The 16,916-nt window shown below is 39.5% G+C and overlaps 1 protein-coding gene and 1 pseudogene across 2 annotated transcripts; one reads left to right on the top strand and one right to left on the bottom strand.

Annotated features, from left to right (window-relative positions):
• Positions 1-1,536: 1,536 nt before the first annotated feature.
• LOC311601456 (uncharacterized protein) lies at positions 1,537-2,901 on the bottom strand. The gene is made up of 2 exons (XM_084788904.1): positions 2,801-2,901; positions 1,537-2,273 (listed from the first exon to the last, which is right to left on the bottom strand). The coding sequence occupies exons 1-2, from the start codon at positions 2,827-2,829 to the stop codon at positions 1,610-1,612; spliced, it is 693 nt and encodes a 230-aa protein (XP_084645030.1). The 5' UTR covers positions 2,830-2,901; the 3' UTR covers positions 1,537-1,609.
• A 6,911-nt stretch (positions 2,902-9,812) lies between these two features.
• LOC311601701 (sialin-like) lies at positions 9,813-11,788 on the top strand (annotated as a pseudogene). Its single transcript has one exon. The product of its transcript is annotated as a sialin-like (transcript).
• The last annotated feature ends 5,128 nt before the right edge of the window (positions 11,789-16,916 follow it).

Genomic DNA, 16,916 nt, shown 5'->3' with positions numbered 1-16,916 from the left:
GGCAAAGCTGATATGAAGCTTGAATTCAAATTTAAGTTTGGTGGGCAGGGATGACACAGGTATTTAAAGTTCAAGTAGAATTCCCAGTAGGTAGCCAGTATAGGATCTGTGTGATCAGATCTCAGCAAGCACAAGGTTGTGCCTTTCATAAAATGGATTAGGAGGAGTTCATCCTACAAAGGTCATGGGTGAACTATACATCTAATGCTACTTTATTTAAAGTGGAGATACCACAATACTTAACTCTGAGGGGAAAGCTTGCTCAGCAGAGAAAACAGACCTATCCACTTATAGCACATCCTTCATCTAAGTATCAAGGGATAAACATAGAGAAACTTTGGCACCATGATCCATATGATACTGGATTGGAAAAAAAAGGGAAGGTTCAATATTGCAGATCAATAGAAATTTGAGAGACAATTAGAGATAATGCGTGCCAGAGCTCAGGATTTTGCAAGATGTTCCAAAGAGCCATCTGCTTGAAATGTAGAGGTGGAGAATGCTGAGGTAGGGACCTCAGGACTATGGTGCTACCAAGAACAAGAGATACCTGTCATGAAATGCTGCATGAAGGTAGTACAGACATCTCAAGATGCAGGCTGTATGCAGCACTCAGCCAAGTTGGAAAGCAAGGGCTCTTTACTATCTTTCCATCCAGAATAGTCCTGTATCATTTTACTAGATGACAGACACAGGGAGTCTGGATTATTAGTTTATCCTCACTAGGGTAGGTCATTTTCTGTCACCTCTTCCCTTGCTCTGTCCCTTTTCTCCTTTTATATTAGAAATACATACATGCACACATATGTATATGTATATGTGTGAGTCTGTGTATGTGCTCACACCATGTCATGTTAGAAGTGTGTGAAATGATTTATGATTGTCCAAGGGCTCACAGTTGCAAAACTGCCATGAGTCTCAAAAGGGGCTTTGAACTATTGAACAAACATAAGATTATTAAGGACTATGGATAATTTTCAGATGGCATAAATTTATATTTTCAGTGAAGTTGTTTCTCTGGGGACTTGGGAAAATTTTGTATGTTTGATGTCAGTGGGATGTTTCCCACCCAACTAACATAAGTTGGAAGCTGTGATTCTGAAGTTAATACAAGAAAACCAATCAGACAAGATATCTGCTGATCACCATATCATTTGTTCTATCAAAGCACAATGGAAATACCTGGATGTTTGTGATGTCCAGCTTTGATCTCAATGCACCTAAGTACCTCAGGGTCTACAAAGAGAAATGTTCTTACCTTTTACGCATCAGTATCATGCTTGATTTTAAAGAAAATTTACATGGTATAAGTTTGTTTTATTATTACAACAAGCATTTCATCAGTATATTTGCCAGCTTCTGATTATTGGCAAAAGCTGAATAAAATGATCATAACCTTAAGTGTTTCAGAAGAGGAACCTTGAAAAGAAAGGAATTCATTTACCAGGTAGGATAATATACAAATATTAAACAAATCAAAACAGAAATGCAAGTTAATTGTTTATTAAGAATGAGTTGATTAATACATGTGTTTTGTTTATGAATTGGAAATTTCTTCCTGGAGCCTATGAGAGATGTTACAAATGCAGGAGCTCTCATTCCAGGCCTCTTAAAGGGCCATTCTGTAGGCACACTTGGCCTTCAACTGTCTCTGAAGATTCAAAGATCTTATCTCAGAAAGAAACATGATCACACCAAAGAGTGACATGGTGGCTGTCAGGACTCCTGCTGGGAACACAGCAGTAAAGTGCTTGCTTCTTAAGGCTTCTTTCTTAACAGGAAAATTGGGTGGAAAATCAAAAGTGGTTTGGCCATAAAAATCAACCGCATGGTTCCAGCTCACAGAAACAAATGAAAAGAGGCTGCTGACACATAAAAACAAGGCAGAGACCTTATAACAATATATCTGCATCTCAACAAATGGGTTCTTCATACAGCTGATCTTAAAGGCTATTGCACTAAAAATCAGAACCACAGGCTTCATCAAAATTGCCCAAATTAACAGGATCCGTGCATACTGAAATTCAGGTGAAAGTTTCCAATGTGAAGCGATAGGGGTGTGCACCAGCGTCTTGATTATGGTCCCGGAGACATTAAACTCTTGTGGGTAATAAGCTTCCCAGAGGCCAAAGGACACAAACTGCACAACTTTGTCATCAAATTCCCATAGGCGCCAGTATTGGTTGCTGGCGATGGCTATTTCAAAAACCAAAGCTGATATGCTGCTGAAGAGGCCACTAAGCTTGAAGATGCTCTGCTTCAAATTGTCACACCTGAAGATGAAATTGAACAAGTATAATTCAATCCAGGAATACAAAGAAAGGTAAGAAAGCAAAATAAACCACTTTCTACAGAGCACTGAGCTCTTATAACTTGTTCCTGCTGCCACATTCAAGTAGTCTATGTATGGATTGTGGTTTAGCACACTCCAGGTAAGAGAATAAGAAGCACGGAAATAAATTACAATGGAAGGAAAAACACTGCCAGATGGTTTGGATAGCAATTTTGCTCCATTTGTCAAGTGCTGAAATGCTCATATTGTGTTTGGAACTGATGGTGGTGGCCCGAATAACACCCAACCCATACTCACTTTCTTGCCAAGGCAGGATTGAGCATGTTGATGGCTAGGACACTGAGTTTTGAAGCACAACTGGAATCATGATGGAGAATGCTATTGTCCCAAACAAATAAGGTATATCATGGAAAGATCTAGTTCTGCCCATGTCTAAATTCCTTGGATTAGATACATGTATTTCAGAAAGACAGATTGAAAGCCCCAAGTTAAGTTAAAAGTTTTTACCTTCGCTTATCAATGGTGAGGTGATCCATTTGAAAGACGCCAAGATCATAAATATCTTCCAAATAGCAGGAAATGTTGAACAGAAAGAGTTGGTCACACAAGAGGTGAATCACCTTCAGTAAAGGAAGTTCTGTTAGGAAGATATTTTAGCTCAGAAAAGGGTCTCACCAACCAAACTCTAACTCACACAAACCTTTCCTGTGCTTTCCTTACTGGAGCTTCATATTCCCAACTCTCACATGAAAACCATGAAATCATTATACCCATTTTATGAATGAATGAACACAGAAAGTATAATTAACATACTCAGCTTCAGGAAACTACACAAATATAATGGGCAGTGCAGGTCCTAGAGCTCTTACATACTCACACAGCGCTTCCCAGCATTATGATGTTAAGTTGGACTTACATGGAGATGAGATTACAAGAAGCACCCAAATCATCTATGAGAGGCCTTCTTTTGACCTTGAAATTGAAAACAATTTTTAAAACTATGTGGAAATGTGAAAATACCTGCCTCTTTGTGTCTTGTATGTATGAAGACCAAATGTTAGTCACTTCCAACAGTGACTCTAGAAATTCTTTTGTTTCCATGACTACCAGAGCCAGAGATGAATGGCAGATTGTGAGCAATGAACTAGAGTCAATACAAATAGTTTTAAAGGACCAGCATGGTTTAATGCTCCTTTCATATGTGAGACTGTTTGCAGTGTAATTAATCTCTATCTATTTCATTTACTAATTTAAAATGTTTCTTCATAAAATGTACTTTGGTGAATATATGAATATTTCCCCTTCAACAATGTTTTCCATTCTCAATTTCTCAATACTTCCCATATTTCTGACCATTCAACTTGATGTGTCCATGTATTCTTCTCTCTCTCTCTCTCTCTCTCTCTCTCTCTCTCTCTCTCTCTCTCTCTCTCTCTCTCTCTCTCTCTCTCTCCGTGTGTGTGTGTGTGTGTGTGTGTGTGTGTGTGTGTGTGTATGTGTGTTACAAAGACTCTCTGAGCTCTTATGTGGTATCAATCCTACTGTGTCTGCAGGAATGTGTTTTCTACAATCTTCCTAGTCCTCTTCTATATAGATTACCAAGCTTTTTGATGAAGGGTTTGATGAAGGTATCTCATTTAAGACTTAGTACTTCAAATTCTCTCACACTCTACAAGTTGTTCAGTTCTGTTACATCCATCTATGTGTTAAATACACATCTATGATGTGTGTTGAGTAAGGTACTAATCTATGTGTGTATAAGTATTTCTTTGGAGTCTCCTTTTTTATTTCAATGTTTCTTTAGCAGAACATAAGTAGAAAGTTTTCCATTACTTTACATTCCTTTCCACTTCATCAGTGTCTTTTCTATTAGAAGAGTGTCTTATATGGTTTCTGTTACATGGAATGGGCTTTGAATCCAATAAAAACATGATGGTTAATCACAGAGCCATTGTGACACTTTTATACCAATACATCTTCAGGAAGGTCACTGTTGAAGTTTTCAGGAGTTACAACTTCTTTACATTGATGGTTATGGTAACATCTTCTGGTGACTTGTAGAGTAATTTCCAGTGTCAATACTACTACTTAGTAGGTGTGAACCTTGTATTTGAATAATTTTTATGTGTTCTTGAATTTGGTTTGCAAGTATTTTATTGTGTGTTTCTCCACTAGTGCTCATAAGGTCAATTGGTCTGAAATTCTCTTTCTTTGTTGAGTCTCTCTGTGGTTTAGAGAATCAAGGTTACAGTGGCCTCATAGAATAAGATTGGTAATGTTCCTTCTGTTTCTATTTTACAGAATACTTTTCTATTTTACAGAACAAATTTGAAGAGAATTGGTAATAGCTCTTCTCTGAAAAGCTGATAGAATTCTGCACTAATTCCAAGTGGTCCTGTCTTTTATTTTATCAGGTGACTTTTGATGACTGCCTGTATTTCCTTAGGTGTGATAGGACTATTCAATCTTTCTAACTAATCTTGATTCAACTTTGGTAGTTGGTAGCTATTAAGAAAACTGTCCATTTCCTTTAGGTTTTCCAATTTTGTAGCATATAGGCTTTTGAAGTAAGAACTGATGGTTCTTTGGATTTCCTCAGTGTCTTTCATTATGTCTCTCTTTTCATTTCTGATCTTTTTATGTGAATACTCTCCTTTTGCCCTTTAGTTGGTTTGGCAAAAAGTTTGTTATTCTTGTTGATTTTCTCAAAGAATCAGCTCTTGGTTTGTTGATTCTTTGAATTTTTTATTTGTTTCCTATTTATTGATTTCAGCCCTGAGTTTGATGGAGAGTCTGCTTCTTTTTGTAGTAGAGCTTAGATGTGTGCTGTCAAGGTTCTAGAAAGAGATAACTCCAGTTTCTTTATAAAAGCATTTATTACTGTGAACTCTCCTCTTAGCACTGCTTTTATTGTGTCCAGTGAATTTGGGTGTATTGTGCCTTCAGTTTCATTGAATTCTAAGATTTTTTTAATTTCACTTTTTTTTTTTTGCTTTTTAAATTTTTTATTTTTGAGATTATAATATAATTACATTTCTTGAATCCTTTTTCTTACACCTAACCTCCAAAACACCCCTCATTTCTATCTTTACATTTGATGGCTTCTTTTTCATTAACTGTTATTTCATGCACATATATATTTACATATATAGGAGTATGTAAATTTCTTTTTTAAATTAATTTATTCATATTACATCTCAGTTGTTAGCCCATCCCATGTATCCTCCCATTCCTCCCTTCCTCCCACTTCCCCCCTACTCCCCTCCCCTCCACTAAGTCTGTGTCTGAGGGGGACCTCCTCCCCCTGTATATGTTCATACGGTATCAAGTCTCTCCTTGGTGACCTATTATCTTTCCTCTGAGTGCCACCAGGCATCTCCATCCAAGGGACATGTTCAAATATGGGGCACCAGAGTTTGTGTGAAAGTTAGATCTCCTTCTCCACTCAACAGTGGAGAATGTCCATTGGCTAGTCCGGGTAGGGGTTTGAGGTTTACTGCCTATTTTTTCCTTGGCTGTTGCCATAGTTTGCAGAGGACCCCAGGGCCCAGACTCGCCTGTGGTTTTCCAGGACCCGCTGGATCCTTCTATTTCCTCTTTCTCCCAGGCTTCTCACACCTAAAGTCTCAATAGGATGTCCTCCCCTCTTACCCACTATCCTGGTTAGTAGTTTTTCATGGGGACATACACCTTGGACTAGTGTCTCGATATAAGTGAGTATATACCATTTAGCGCTTTTTGCTTCTGTGCGAACTCACTCATTATGACAATTTCTAGTTCAATCCATTTGTCCACAAATTTTGGAAATTCCTTGTTTTTAATAGCTGAGTAGTATTCCATAGTGTAAATGTACCACAGTTTCTTAGTCCATTCTTCTACTGAGGGACACTTAGGCTATTTCCATGTTATGGCTATTATGTATAAAGCAACTATGAACATGGTTGAGCATATGTCCCTGCTGTGTGGTAGGGCATTTTCTGGCTATATTCCGAGGAGTGGGATAGCTGGGTCTTGAGGAAGCCCTATTCCAATTTTTCTGAGAAAGTGCCAAATAGCTTTCCAAAGTGGTTGTATGAGTTTGCATTCCCACCAGCAGTGAAGGAGTATTCCTCTCTTTCCACATCCTCATCAACATGTGGTGTCATTTGAGGTTTTGATCTTAGCCATTCTGATGGGTGTAAGATGGAATCTCAGTGTCATTTTGATTTGCATTTCTCTGATGACTAATGATGGAGAGCATTTCTTTAAGGGTTTCTCAGCCATTTGATATTCCTCTGTTGAGAATTCTCTGCTAAGTTCCAAGCCACATTTCCCAATTGAGTTGTTTGGTTTTGTGGTGTTTAATTTCTAGAGATCTTTATATATTTTGGATATTAAACCTTTGTCAGGTGAAGAGTTGGTGAAGATCTTTTCCCAGTCTGTAGGCTGTCGCTTTGTTCTGCTGGCAGTGTCTCCTGCCTTACAGAAGCTTCTCAGCCTCATGAGTTCCCATTTATTAATTGTTGACATTAAGGCCTGGGCTGTTGGTGTGCTGTTCAGGAAGTTGTTTCCTGTGCCTATGTGTCCCAGGCTCTTCCTCACTTTTTCCTCCAACTGAATTAATGTCTCTGGTTTTAAGTTGAGGTCTTTAATCCACTTGAGCTTGAGTTTTGTGCATGGTGACAAATAAGGGTCTAATTGCATTTTTCTACATGTAGACATCCAGTTAGACCAGCACCATTTGTTGAAGATGCTATCATTTTTCCATTGAATAGATTTGGCTTCTTTGTGAAAAATCAAGTGAGCAAATGTGTGTGGATTCATCTCTGGGTCTTCAATTTGATTCCATTGATCCACCAGCCTATTGCTTTACCAGTACCATGCTATTTTAATTACTGTTGCTCTGTAGTACAGCTTGAGATCAGGTATGGAGATTCTTCTGGAGGATCTTTTAATGTATAGGATTGTTTTTGCTATTCTGGGTTTTTTATTTCTCCATATGAATTTGAGAATTGATCTTTCAATATCTTCAAAATATTTTGTAGGTATTTTGATAGGGATTGCGTTGAATCTGTACATTTTTTTTGATAAGATGGCCATTTTTACTATGTTGATTATCCCAATCCACGAACAAGGTAAGTCCCTCCATCTTCTGATGTCATCTTCAATCTCTTTCCTCAGGTGTTTGAAGTTTTTTTTCGAATAAGTCCTTCACTTGCTTGGTTAGAGTTACTCCTAGATATTTTATATTGTTTGTGGCTATCATGAAGGGAATACTTTTCCTAATTTCTTCCTCTGCCTGTTTTTCATTTGTATACAGGAAAGCTACTCACTTTTTTGAGTTTATTTTGTATCCTGCCAATTTGCCGAAGGTGTTTATCAGCTTCAGGAGTTCTCTGATAGAATTTTGGGGGTCACTTATATACACTATCATATCATCTGCAAACAGGGATTATTTGACTTCTTCCTTTCCCATTTGGATCCTCTTGATCTCCTGTTGATGTCTTATTGCTCTGGCTAGAACTTCAAGAACTATATTGAAGAGATATGTGGACAGAGGGCAGCCTTGTCTGGTTCCCGATTTTAGAGGGATTTCCTTGCGTATCTCTCCATTTAATTTAAAGTTGGCTCTTGGTTTGCTGTATATAGCCTTTATTATGTTTAGATAAGTGCCTTGTATTCCTGATCTCTCCAGAACTTTAAATATAAATGGGTGTTGGATATTGTCAAATGCTTTTTCTGTATCTAAAGAGATGATCATGTGGTTTTTCTCTTTCAGTTTGTTTATATGGTGGATTACATTGATGGATTTCCATATGCATGCCTGGAATGAATCCTACCTGGCCAGTTTTATTCGCTTTGCGAGTATTTTGTTGAGTATTTTTGCATCAACGTTCATAAGAGAAATTGGTCTGAAATTCTCTTTTTTTGTGGGGTCTTTGTGAGGTTTAGATATCAATGTGACTGTGGCCTCATAGAAGGAAATTGGTAATATTCTGTCCATTTCTATCTTTCAGAATAGCTTGAATAGTATCGGTATTAGCTCCTCTTTGAAGGACTGATACAATTCTGTGCTGAATCCTTCAGGCCCTGGGCTTTTTTTTTGGTTGGGAGATTATCAATGGTTGCTTCTATTTCTATAGGCGAAAGAGGGCTATTTAATTTATTTGGTCTTGGTTCAATTTTGGTAAATGGAATCGGTCGAGAAATTTGTCCATTTCCTTTAAATTTTCAAATTTTGTGGCATGAATGCCTTTGAAGTAGGTTCTTATGATTCTTTGTATTTCTTCGGTGTCTGTTGTTATGTCTTTCTTTTTATTGTTAATTTGGATAGTGTTTCTCTGTCTTTTAGTTAGATTGGCTAACGGTTTGTCTATCTTGTTAATTTTCTCAAAGAACCAGCTCTTGGTTTTGTTGATTCTTTGGATTGTTCTCTTTATTTCTAATTTATTGATTTCAGCCCTGAGTTTGATTATTTCTAGGCGTCTACTCCTCTTGGGTGTTTCTGCTTCAAAAGGCTGATATCTAGAATATATAAAGAACTCAAGAAATCAAACACTACCAAACCAAACAACACAGTTACTAAATGGGGTTCAGAATTAAACAGATAATTCTCCAAAGAGGAATATTGAATGGCTGAGAAACACTTAAAGAAATGCTCAACATTCCTACTCATCACGGAAAAGCAAATCAAAACGACCTTGAGATTCCATCTTACACCTATACAATTAGCAAGGATCAATAACTCGAATGACAACACATGCTAGAGAGGATGTGGTGAAAAGGGAACACTTTTCCAGTGTTGGTGGGAGTGAAAACTTGTTCAACCACTCTGGAAAGGAATATGGCGCTTTCTCAGAAAGTTGGGAATAGCTCTACCCCAAGACCCAGCTACAGCACTCCTGGGCATATACCCAAAAGATGCCCCCACCATGCAACAAAGAAATTTGTGCAACTATGTTCATAGCAGCCTTTTTTTTTAATAATAGCCAGGACCTGGAAACAACCTAAATGTCCCTCAATTGAAGAATGGATTAAAAAAACTGTGGTACATCTACACAATGGAATACTATTCACCTATTAAGAACAAGGAAATCTTGAGTTTTTCTGGCAAATGGATGGAATTAGAAATGATCATCCTAAGCAAGATAACCCAGACCCAAAAAGACACACATGGTATATACTCACTCATATGTGGATTTTAAACCAACATAGACATCCTAGGAGAGACTTCACCCAGCAGGACATAGGGACATTTACAGAGACTTAACACTGGACACTGGACAGAGTCTCGAGTGTGTAGAGTGGCCCAGTCAGGCCACACAGGAAGAGGTCATATATAGTACAGGGGATATTAGATAAACTAAGATCAGATGGTAGGGGAGGAGAGCTCCCCTATCTAAGGACTAGGGGAGGGAGAGAAAGGGGTTGAGAGAGGGGATGGGATGGGGGTAGATGAGGGAGGGGGTGGGATCAGGAGGGGAAGAGAGAGGGGTCCACAACTGAGATGTAAAGAACTCAAACTAGCTGTTGGCTGAGCATCACCCTCAGCATATCTGCTCTCCAGGCGTCATGCGACCCCTTCTTCGGGGTCCCGCGGTAAACTATGAGGAGGGCTCAGACAGCACCCTCCTCCTGCTGAGCGCCCAGCAGGCCGAAGTGGCTCCAGTATGCTGCTCGTTACAACCTAGCAGTTTTGGCTTTCTTTGGTTTCTTCGTTCTCTATTCTTTACGGGTGAAGCTAAGTGTTGCATTAGTGGACATGGTGGATTGAAATACAACTCAGACCGATAACAGAACTTCCAAGGAGAGTCCAGAACATTCTGCCCCTGTAAAAGTACACTACAATCACATGGGTAAAAAGTACCAGTGGGATGCAGAAACGCAAAGGTGGATCCTCAGCTCTTTCTTTTACGGCTACATCGTGACGCAGATCCCTGGGGGATACATTGCCAGCAGAGTCGAGGGAAGCTGCTGCTGGGCTTCGGCATCTTGGGCACTGTTGTCTTGACCCTGTTCACACCCTTGGCGGCAGACTTAGGATTGGTGGCCCTTGTGGAGCTCAGAGCGCTGGAAGGACTCGGAGAGGGTGTTATGTTTCTGCCTATGCATGTCATGTGGTCTTCCTGGGCTCCCCCTTTTGAAAGAAGCAAGCTTCTTACCATTTCCTACGCAGGAGCACAGCTTGGGACAGTAATCTCACTCCCTCTCTCTGTAATAATTTGCTACTATATGGATCGTACTCATGTCTTCTATCTTTTTGGTTTAATTGGAATAGTTTGGTTTGTTTTATGGATGTGGATAGTTAGTGATACACCAGAAATCCACAAGACAATCTCCCATCAAGAAAAAGAATACATTGCTTCATCATTAAGAAATCAGCTTTCTTCCCAGAAGGTGGTGCCGTGTGTGTCCATCTTGAAGTCAATGCCACTCTGGGCGATCGTAGTAGCACATTTTTCCTACAATTGGACCTTTTACACTTTATTGACATTATTGCCTACTTACATGAAAGAAACACTACGGTTCAATGTTCAAGAGAATGGATTTTTCTCTGCGTTGCCTTATTTTGGCTGCTGGCTCTGCATGATTCTCTGTGGCCAGGATGCTGACTACTTAAGGGTCAAGTGGAACGTCTCAACCATAAGCGTTTGGAGAGTTTTCACCCTCATTAGGAATGGTTGACCCTGCAGTTTTCCTGATTGCGACTGGATTTATAGGCTGCGACTATTCTTTGACTGCCGCGTTCCTAACCATATCCACGACACTGGGAGGCTTTGCCTCTTCTGGATTTAGCATCAACCATCTGGACATCGCTCCTTCGTATGCGGGCATCCTCCTGGGAGTCACAAACACATTCGCCACTATTCCCGGAATGATTGGGCCCATCATTGCTAAGAGTCTGACCCCTGACAACACTACTGGAGAATGGCAGGCCGTTTTCTATATCGCTGCTGCTATTAACATGTCCGGTGCCATTTTCTTCGTGCTGTTTGCCAAGGGGGAGGTGCAAAATTGGGCTCTCAGTGACCACCACGGACACAGAAACTGAAGACAGCAAATAATAATTACTATATTTTTATTTATCATGTAAACTGAAAGTGCCTTTGGTATTTTAATGTGTGAACATTCTATGTGAGAAAAATAGTACTTGTATTACATTTTTAAAGTAATCATGAAATGTTACTAGTTCCAAGATTATTTAAAATGAGCTATTTTTAATTACTACTAACCTATCTGCCAAACCTTATGCTAGAGTCACATACCTGCCTTCCAGTAAGGCAGCATGATATAAGGTAGGGCTTAAGAAATGAAGCTGAAGCCGGGCGTGGTGACACACACCTTTAATCCCAGCACTGGGGAGGCAGAGGCACTCGGATCCCTGTGAGTTCAAGGCCAGTCTGGCCTACAGTGCAAGTCCAGGACAGCCGAGGCTACACAGAGAAACCCTGTCTCGAAAAACAAAGAAAGAAAGAAAGAAAGAAAGAAAGAAAGAAAGAGAGAGAGAGAGAGAGAGAAGCCAGGCATGGTGGTGCACACCTTTAATCTTTAATCCCAGCACTCGGGAGGCACAGGCAAGCAGAATTCTGTGAGTTCGAGGCCAGCCTAGTCTACAAAGCAAGTCCAGGACAGACAAGACTACATAGAGGAAACCCTGTCTTGGGAAAATAAATAAATAAATAAAGCAGAAATGGGCACACACACATGTACATTTGTTTAGTTAAATGAGATAAATCATTTCAAGTCCTGTTAAATACCTGGTTTCGTCTACTTTCCTCATAAAAATTGTTGTCCAGTCTCCCTGACACACAGATCTCAGTAACATCTCCATTAAGCTGCCAGCCACTGTGAGAACTGGCCTGGCAACTGGACTGGCGGATCCGTTCCCAGGCAGCTGTCAAGTAGTCCTCCCTGGCTGCAGAGCTGGAGTGCCCCGAAATTATCAAGGGGTGGCTTCCAAGTGCAGGGCCAATGCTAAGTGTTTGGCTGACACTCTTTCCCCCGTGGCTGTTAATGTGTAGATAAAGCCCCAAGTGGACTAGAGCAGTGGGATCCACAGCTACTGTCTTGACTATGCCAGCCTGCCCTTGGCAGCACCCAGGCCTGATTCCTGGCACTTGATCTACAAAGCAAACCCGTGGTGCCCAGTCAGCCGCAGATAATGCCATTCTTAATTAAAATGTCCTGCATATGAATCAGAATATAGATTTTCACATTCGGTTTTTCTACTTATAATAGAATGTTTCAAATGCTTTAATTTTTTTTCTTCAGTCTGTCTTGATTTATGATTCTGGATACAGTTTAAAGTGAATTTCAGGGCCAGGGGTTTGGCTCAGCGGTAGAGCATTTACCTAGAATAGTGTTCCATCCAACAGCAAAATAGAGGTAGAGGGCAGAGCACCAGTAAATCACCTTCACCTTGCTTCCTGAATCCAGATTCTGCCAGCCTTCTCCTGATTAGTGTCTCCTGGTTGTTGGGCATCCTGTAAGAGTGCCCTGGTACACACCTTTAGTCCCAGCACTTGGGTGGGGGAGGCACAAAGGTCTCTGTGAGTTCCAGAACAACCAGGATGTTACGCAGAGAAACCCTATCTCGGAAAAACAAAATAAACAAACAAGCCAACTTAGTGAAGGAGTGAAAGCCTGCCTTATGTTTTATTGTGTCTGTCCCAACACTTACCTATCACATTTTAACTAGCACTCAGTTAATGGAACATTGTGTAAATATGTTTATATAAATTTATTTTTAAACTTGTAAATATAGATGAAGTTGTCATGTGACATGTCTTTTATAAATCATCAAAATAAATATTTTTGCATAAAAAAAGAACTCAACCAACAGAACAAGCAGGTAATTTATATTCCTAATAACACTATATGGGAATAGTTCTGAGACAGGCAGAGATATAAATGTATAGGCATAGAGAGGTCTCATGTGGACCACAGATTCTCTGTGAATTACTATTAGAGGCCATTACTAGTACAGCAAGAAGGAAGATTTGTAAATGCTTTACATTGACCCATACAATGACCAGAAAACTAGCTTTAATTGTTCTGGGCATCCCGCATACCTCATCCAATTATAATGTTAGAAATGTATAATACTTGTGAAAGATTATGTTTTCAGAACAAAATAACCAGTTGGATCAGACCTGACAGGAATCATTCCCCCCAGCACAATGGACACTGATATCCTGCATCCTCCTAGATCCAGCCCTGGATGATTCTGTTCCTTTTACTCATTAGAGTTGGACAGCTTCCTGAACGACATTGTAGAAAACTTTTGATCCAATTAGGACCACCATTACAAACTCCTACTAAGCCTGGAATCTCTCAACATTTAGAAACTGAACTACAATTGCAATCATTAGATTGCTTGACCATTCTCTCCAATTTTGGGGGGCCCACTCCAAAGTATTATGTGTCCCAATTGAACCTAAAGAAACCTTAAGAGAATGATGCCCCATTCCCTCAAGGGGGGGCGCAGTTGTATAGGTTGCTGTATGCTTGCCTGATCTACAAATGCTTATTCTCATCGGGAGGTGGTCATAAGTCATTATTGGCCTTATACAGAGAAAAAATTATGGGAAACACAGGAACGTCTCTCTCTGCCTTTGTCTTGATTATGTAGGCAAGGAGATGGGAACTGAAAAGAAAGAAAGGGAGATTTAGGAACATAGAGGGAGGATAGAACAAAGCTAGATGATTGAACCTTCTCCTTAACTCAAGGCCTTAATTGCTACTTGTAATGAAGGGTACATCAAAGCCATTGCTATAGAATTCAATATATTGATACAAAACGTGGGCATGTCAAATAACTGGCAGATTTTGACACAAAGATATATATCTTAAGTCTAACAGATAGATATGACTATTGCTATATGAGGTAAAATAGTTGAATAAGGTCTTCAAAAGCCTAGAGATGCACAGAATATGGCATTTTTAAATTTTATTTTATTTTAATAATAACATATTTTTATTGAAAACTATAAATAATTCCTATTACATCTCATTTTCTATCCCATCCCATGCATCCTCCCATTCCTCCCTCCCTCCCACTTTCACCCCAATCCCCCTTCCCTATGACGGTGGCTGTGGGGGACCGTCTCCCCCTGAATATGGTGCTAGGGTATCAAGTCTTTTCTTGGTAGAACGCTATCCTTCCTCCGAGTGCCATTGGGCCTCCCCAACAAAGGGACATGGCCAAATATGGGGCACCAGAGATCCTGTGAAAGTCAGTCCCCAGTCTCCACTTAGCTGTGGAGAATGTTCTGTCCCTTGGCTAGATCTGGGTAGGGGTTTGATGATGACTGCCCGTTTTGTCCATGGATGGTGCCTTAGACCAAGCAGAATCCCTGGGCTCAGATCTAGCCATCATAATGTTCTTCTTGTAGGTTTCTAGGACCCTCTGAGTCCCCTTACTTGCCTATCCTCTATATTTTCCTCATGTAGAGTCTCAATAGGATGTCCTCACCTCTATTCCCGTTTCCTGGTAGGTGCAGACTTTCATGGGAGCTGTCCCTTGGGCTAGTGTCCGGTAATAAGTGAGTATATACCATTTGACTCTTTCTGCTTCTGGGTTAGCTCACTCATTATGATCATTTCTAGTTCAATCCATTTGTCCACAAATTTTGGAAAATCCTTGTTTTTAACAGCTGAGTAGTATTCAATAGTGTATATGTACCACAGTTTCTTTATCCACAGAATATGGCATTTAAAGTTGTTCTCACAATCCTAAATTTCTTTGACAACAAGACAAGTTAACTCCGGACAACAACCAGCCGACCTCAAAGAAGATGATGAGCATCAAAGAGCCTCCTTATGGACATGGCTTCAAAGGTGGCAAAATAACCACTGGGCAAAATGACCTCGTTCCACCACTAACAGAATCTGACTAAAAATGGGCAAGTAGATGCAACCAGAGTCGACGGCCACACTCTGCCAAGTCATGGTAAGCAAGTCCTCAATAGTTCCTGCCCTGCAAACAAGTCTGGCAGAAATATTAGGCCAGAAAGTTGAAGATGAGGCTCCAACGTTATAAAGTGTATTGGGTGACTGGTCAAGAGGTAAACTGTCTTAAGTCAATTTGTACATTTTGGAAACTGCTAACCCACACTGCTGCTTCACTCAGGAATTTAAGTTTTATTCCTTCTCAAGTCTCTGAGGGGCATTGAAAACAAGATAATATAGTTCTATAACCAAGTTTAGCTGGATAGGGGACAAGATCGTTTTAGATCAAGATAAAGAAGTTAAGTTATTAGAGTTGAGATAAGATAGATATTGAATCTCATTCAGAAATCTAGACCCAACAAGACAGGAAAAACACTTACTTCAAATGAGATGAATGTGGATGGCCAAGTCACTATGAATGTAACATATATAGTACTCAGTATTCTCCTGATTGTCACATGGTTCTCCCTGCTGTATGTACTTTGTTTTATACATGTGTAATAAAATAAAAGTATAAAAAATCCAAATTTCAATTAGAAAAAAACAAAACAAAAAAAAAAGGAAACTTTTATACTCCATGGAAACTCATTTTCTACCAAGAACCTCACCTAGTGACTGGGCCAAGGGCCACACCCCAAACACTCTAAGTTTCCCCTGAGCAAGAAATGGGATAATGGGAACATTTTATCTAAAGGTCTGTTTAATCACGTCAGAAAGCAAGCAGCACTCAAGACACCCACAAGATGCAGAAAGACAATGACTTCTGAGCCTTTGGTATGTTTAATATGTTTTAGAATTTTCATAAGCCAGATCTAACAACATGCGATGTTCCTCAATGCTCACGAAAGAATTTAATATCTTAACACAACAATCATAGCATTTTGAGGATTTTCCTTCTAATATAGAAATCTTATGGCAAATTCATGCATTTTTGAAGTTTATATGACTACCTAATTAATAATTTATTGGTATAAAACTTAGTTTGGGGAAAGTACCTTATGAAAACTGGGTATGGCAGCACAGATTATCTCAAAGTCCAGGAATAAATATCAGAAGTTTAAGATCATCTTCAGTTACATAAGGAGATATATGCATCTGGGGTTAGAGACATGGTCTCAACAACTAAAAATTATTTTTCTTGATGTACACACTATGTTCCAACTTATGAAAGGTTATCTATGTTGATTATTACTGTGTGTGTATGTGCGTGTGTGTGTGTGTGTGTGTGTGTGTGTGTGTGTGTGTGTGTGTGTAAATCAATCTGATGCTTTCTCAGAAAATTCCAAATAGCTCTACCTAAAGACCCAGCTTACCACTCCTGGGCATACACGCAAAAGATGATCCACTATACAACAAGGACAGTTGCTCAACAATGTTCATAGCAGCACTATTTGTAATAGGCAGAATCTGGAAACAACCTAGATGTCCCTCAACCAAAGAATGGATAAAGAAACTGTGGTACATCTACACAATAGATACTATTCAGCTATCAAAAACTAGGACATCATGAAATTTGTACACAAATGGAAGGAGCTGGAAAAGATCATCCTGAGTGAGAAAACCCTGACCAAGCAGGACACACATGGTATATACTCACTTATAAATTATTATTAGCCATATAATATAGGATAACCATATTACAATCCAAAGACCTAAATAATCTAAATGACAAGGACAACACTATGGAGCATGC

This window comes from Acomys minous, assembly GCF_964271855.1.
Source record: "Acomys minous genome assembly, chromosome: 7".
Lineage (NCBI taxonomy): Eukaryota > Metazoa > Chordata > Mammalia > Rodentia > Muridae > Acomys > Acomys minous.
Note: the sequence above shows the minus strand (reverse complement) of the source record. Positions and strands in the feature narration are given on the sequence as shown.

Excerpts from the sequence above, each read along its gene's own strand:
- LOC311601456 (XM_084788904.1), bottom strand. The coding sequence starts at position 2,829 with ATGGATCACCTCACCATTGATAAGCGAAG. Across the intron at positions 2,274-2,800 it reads CTCACCATTGATAAGCGAAG|GTGTGACAATTTGAAGCAGA; the intron begins GTAAAAACTTTT and ends TTTCATCTTCAG.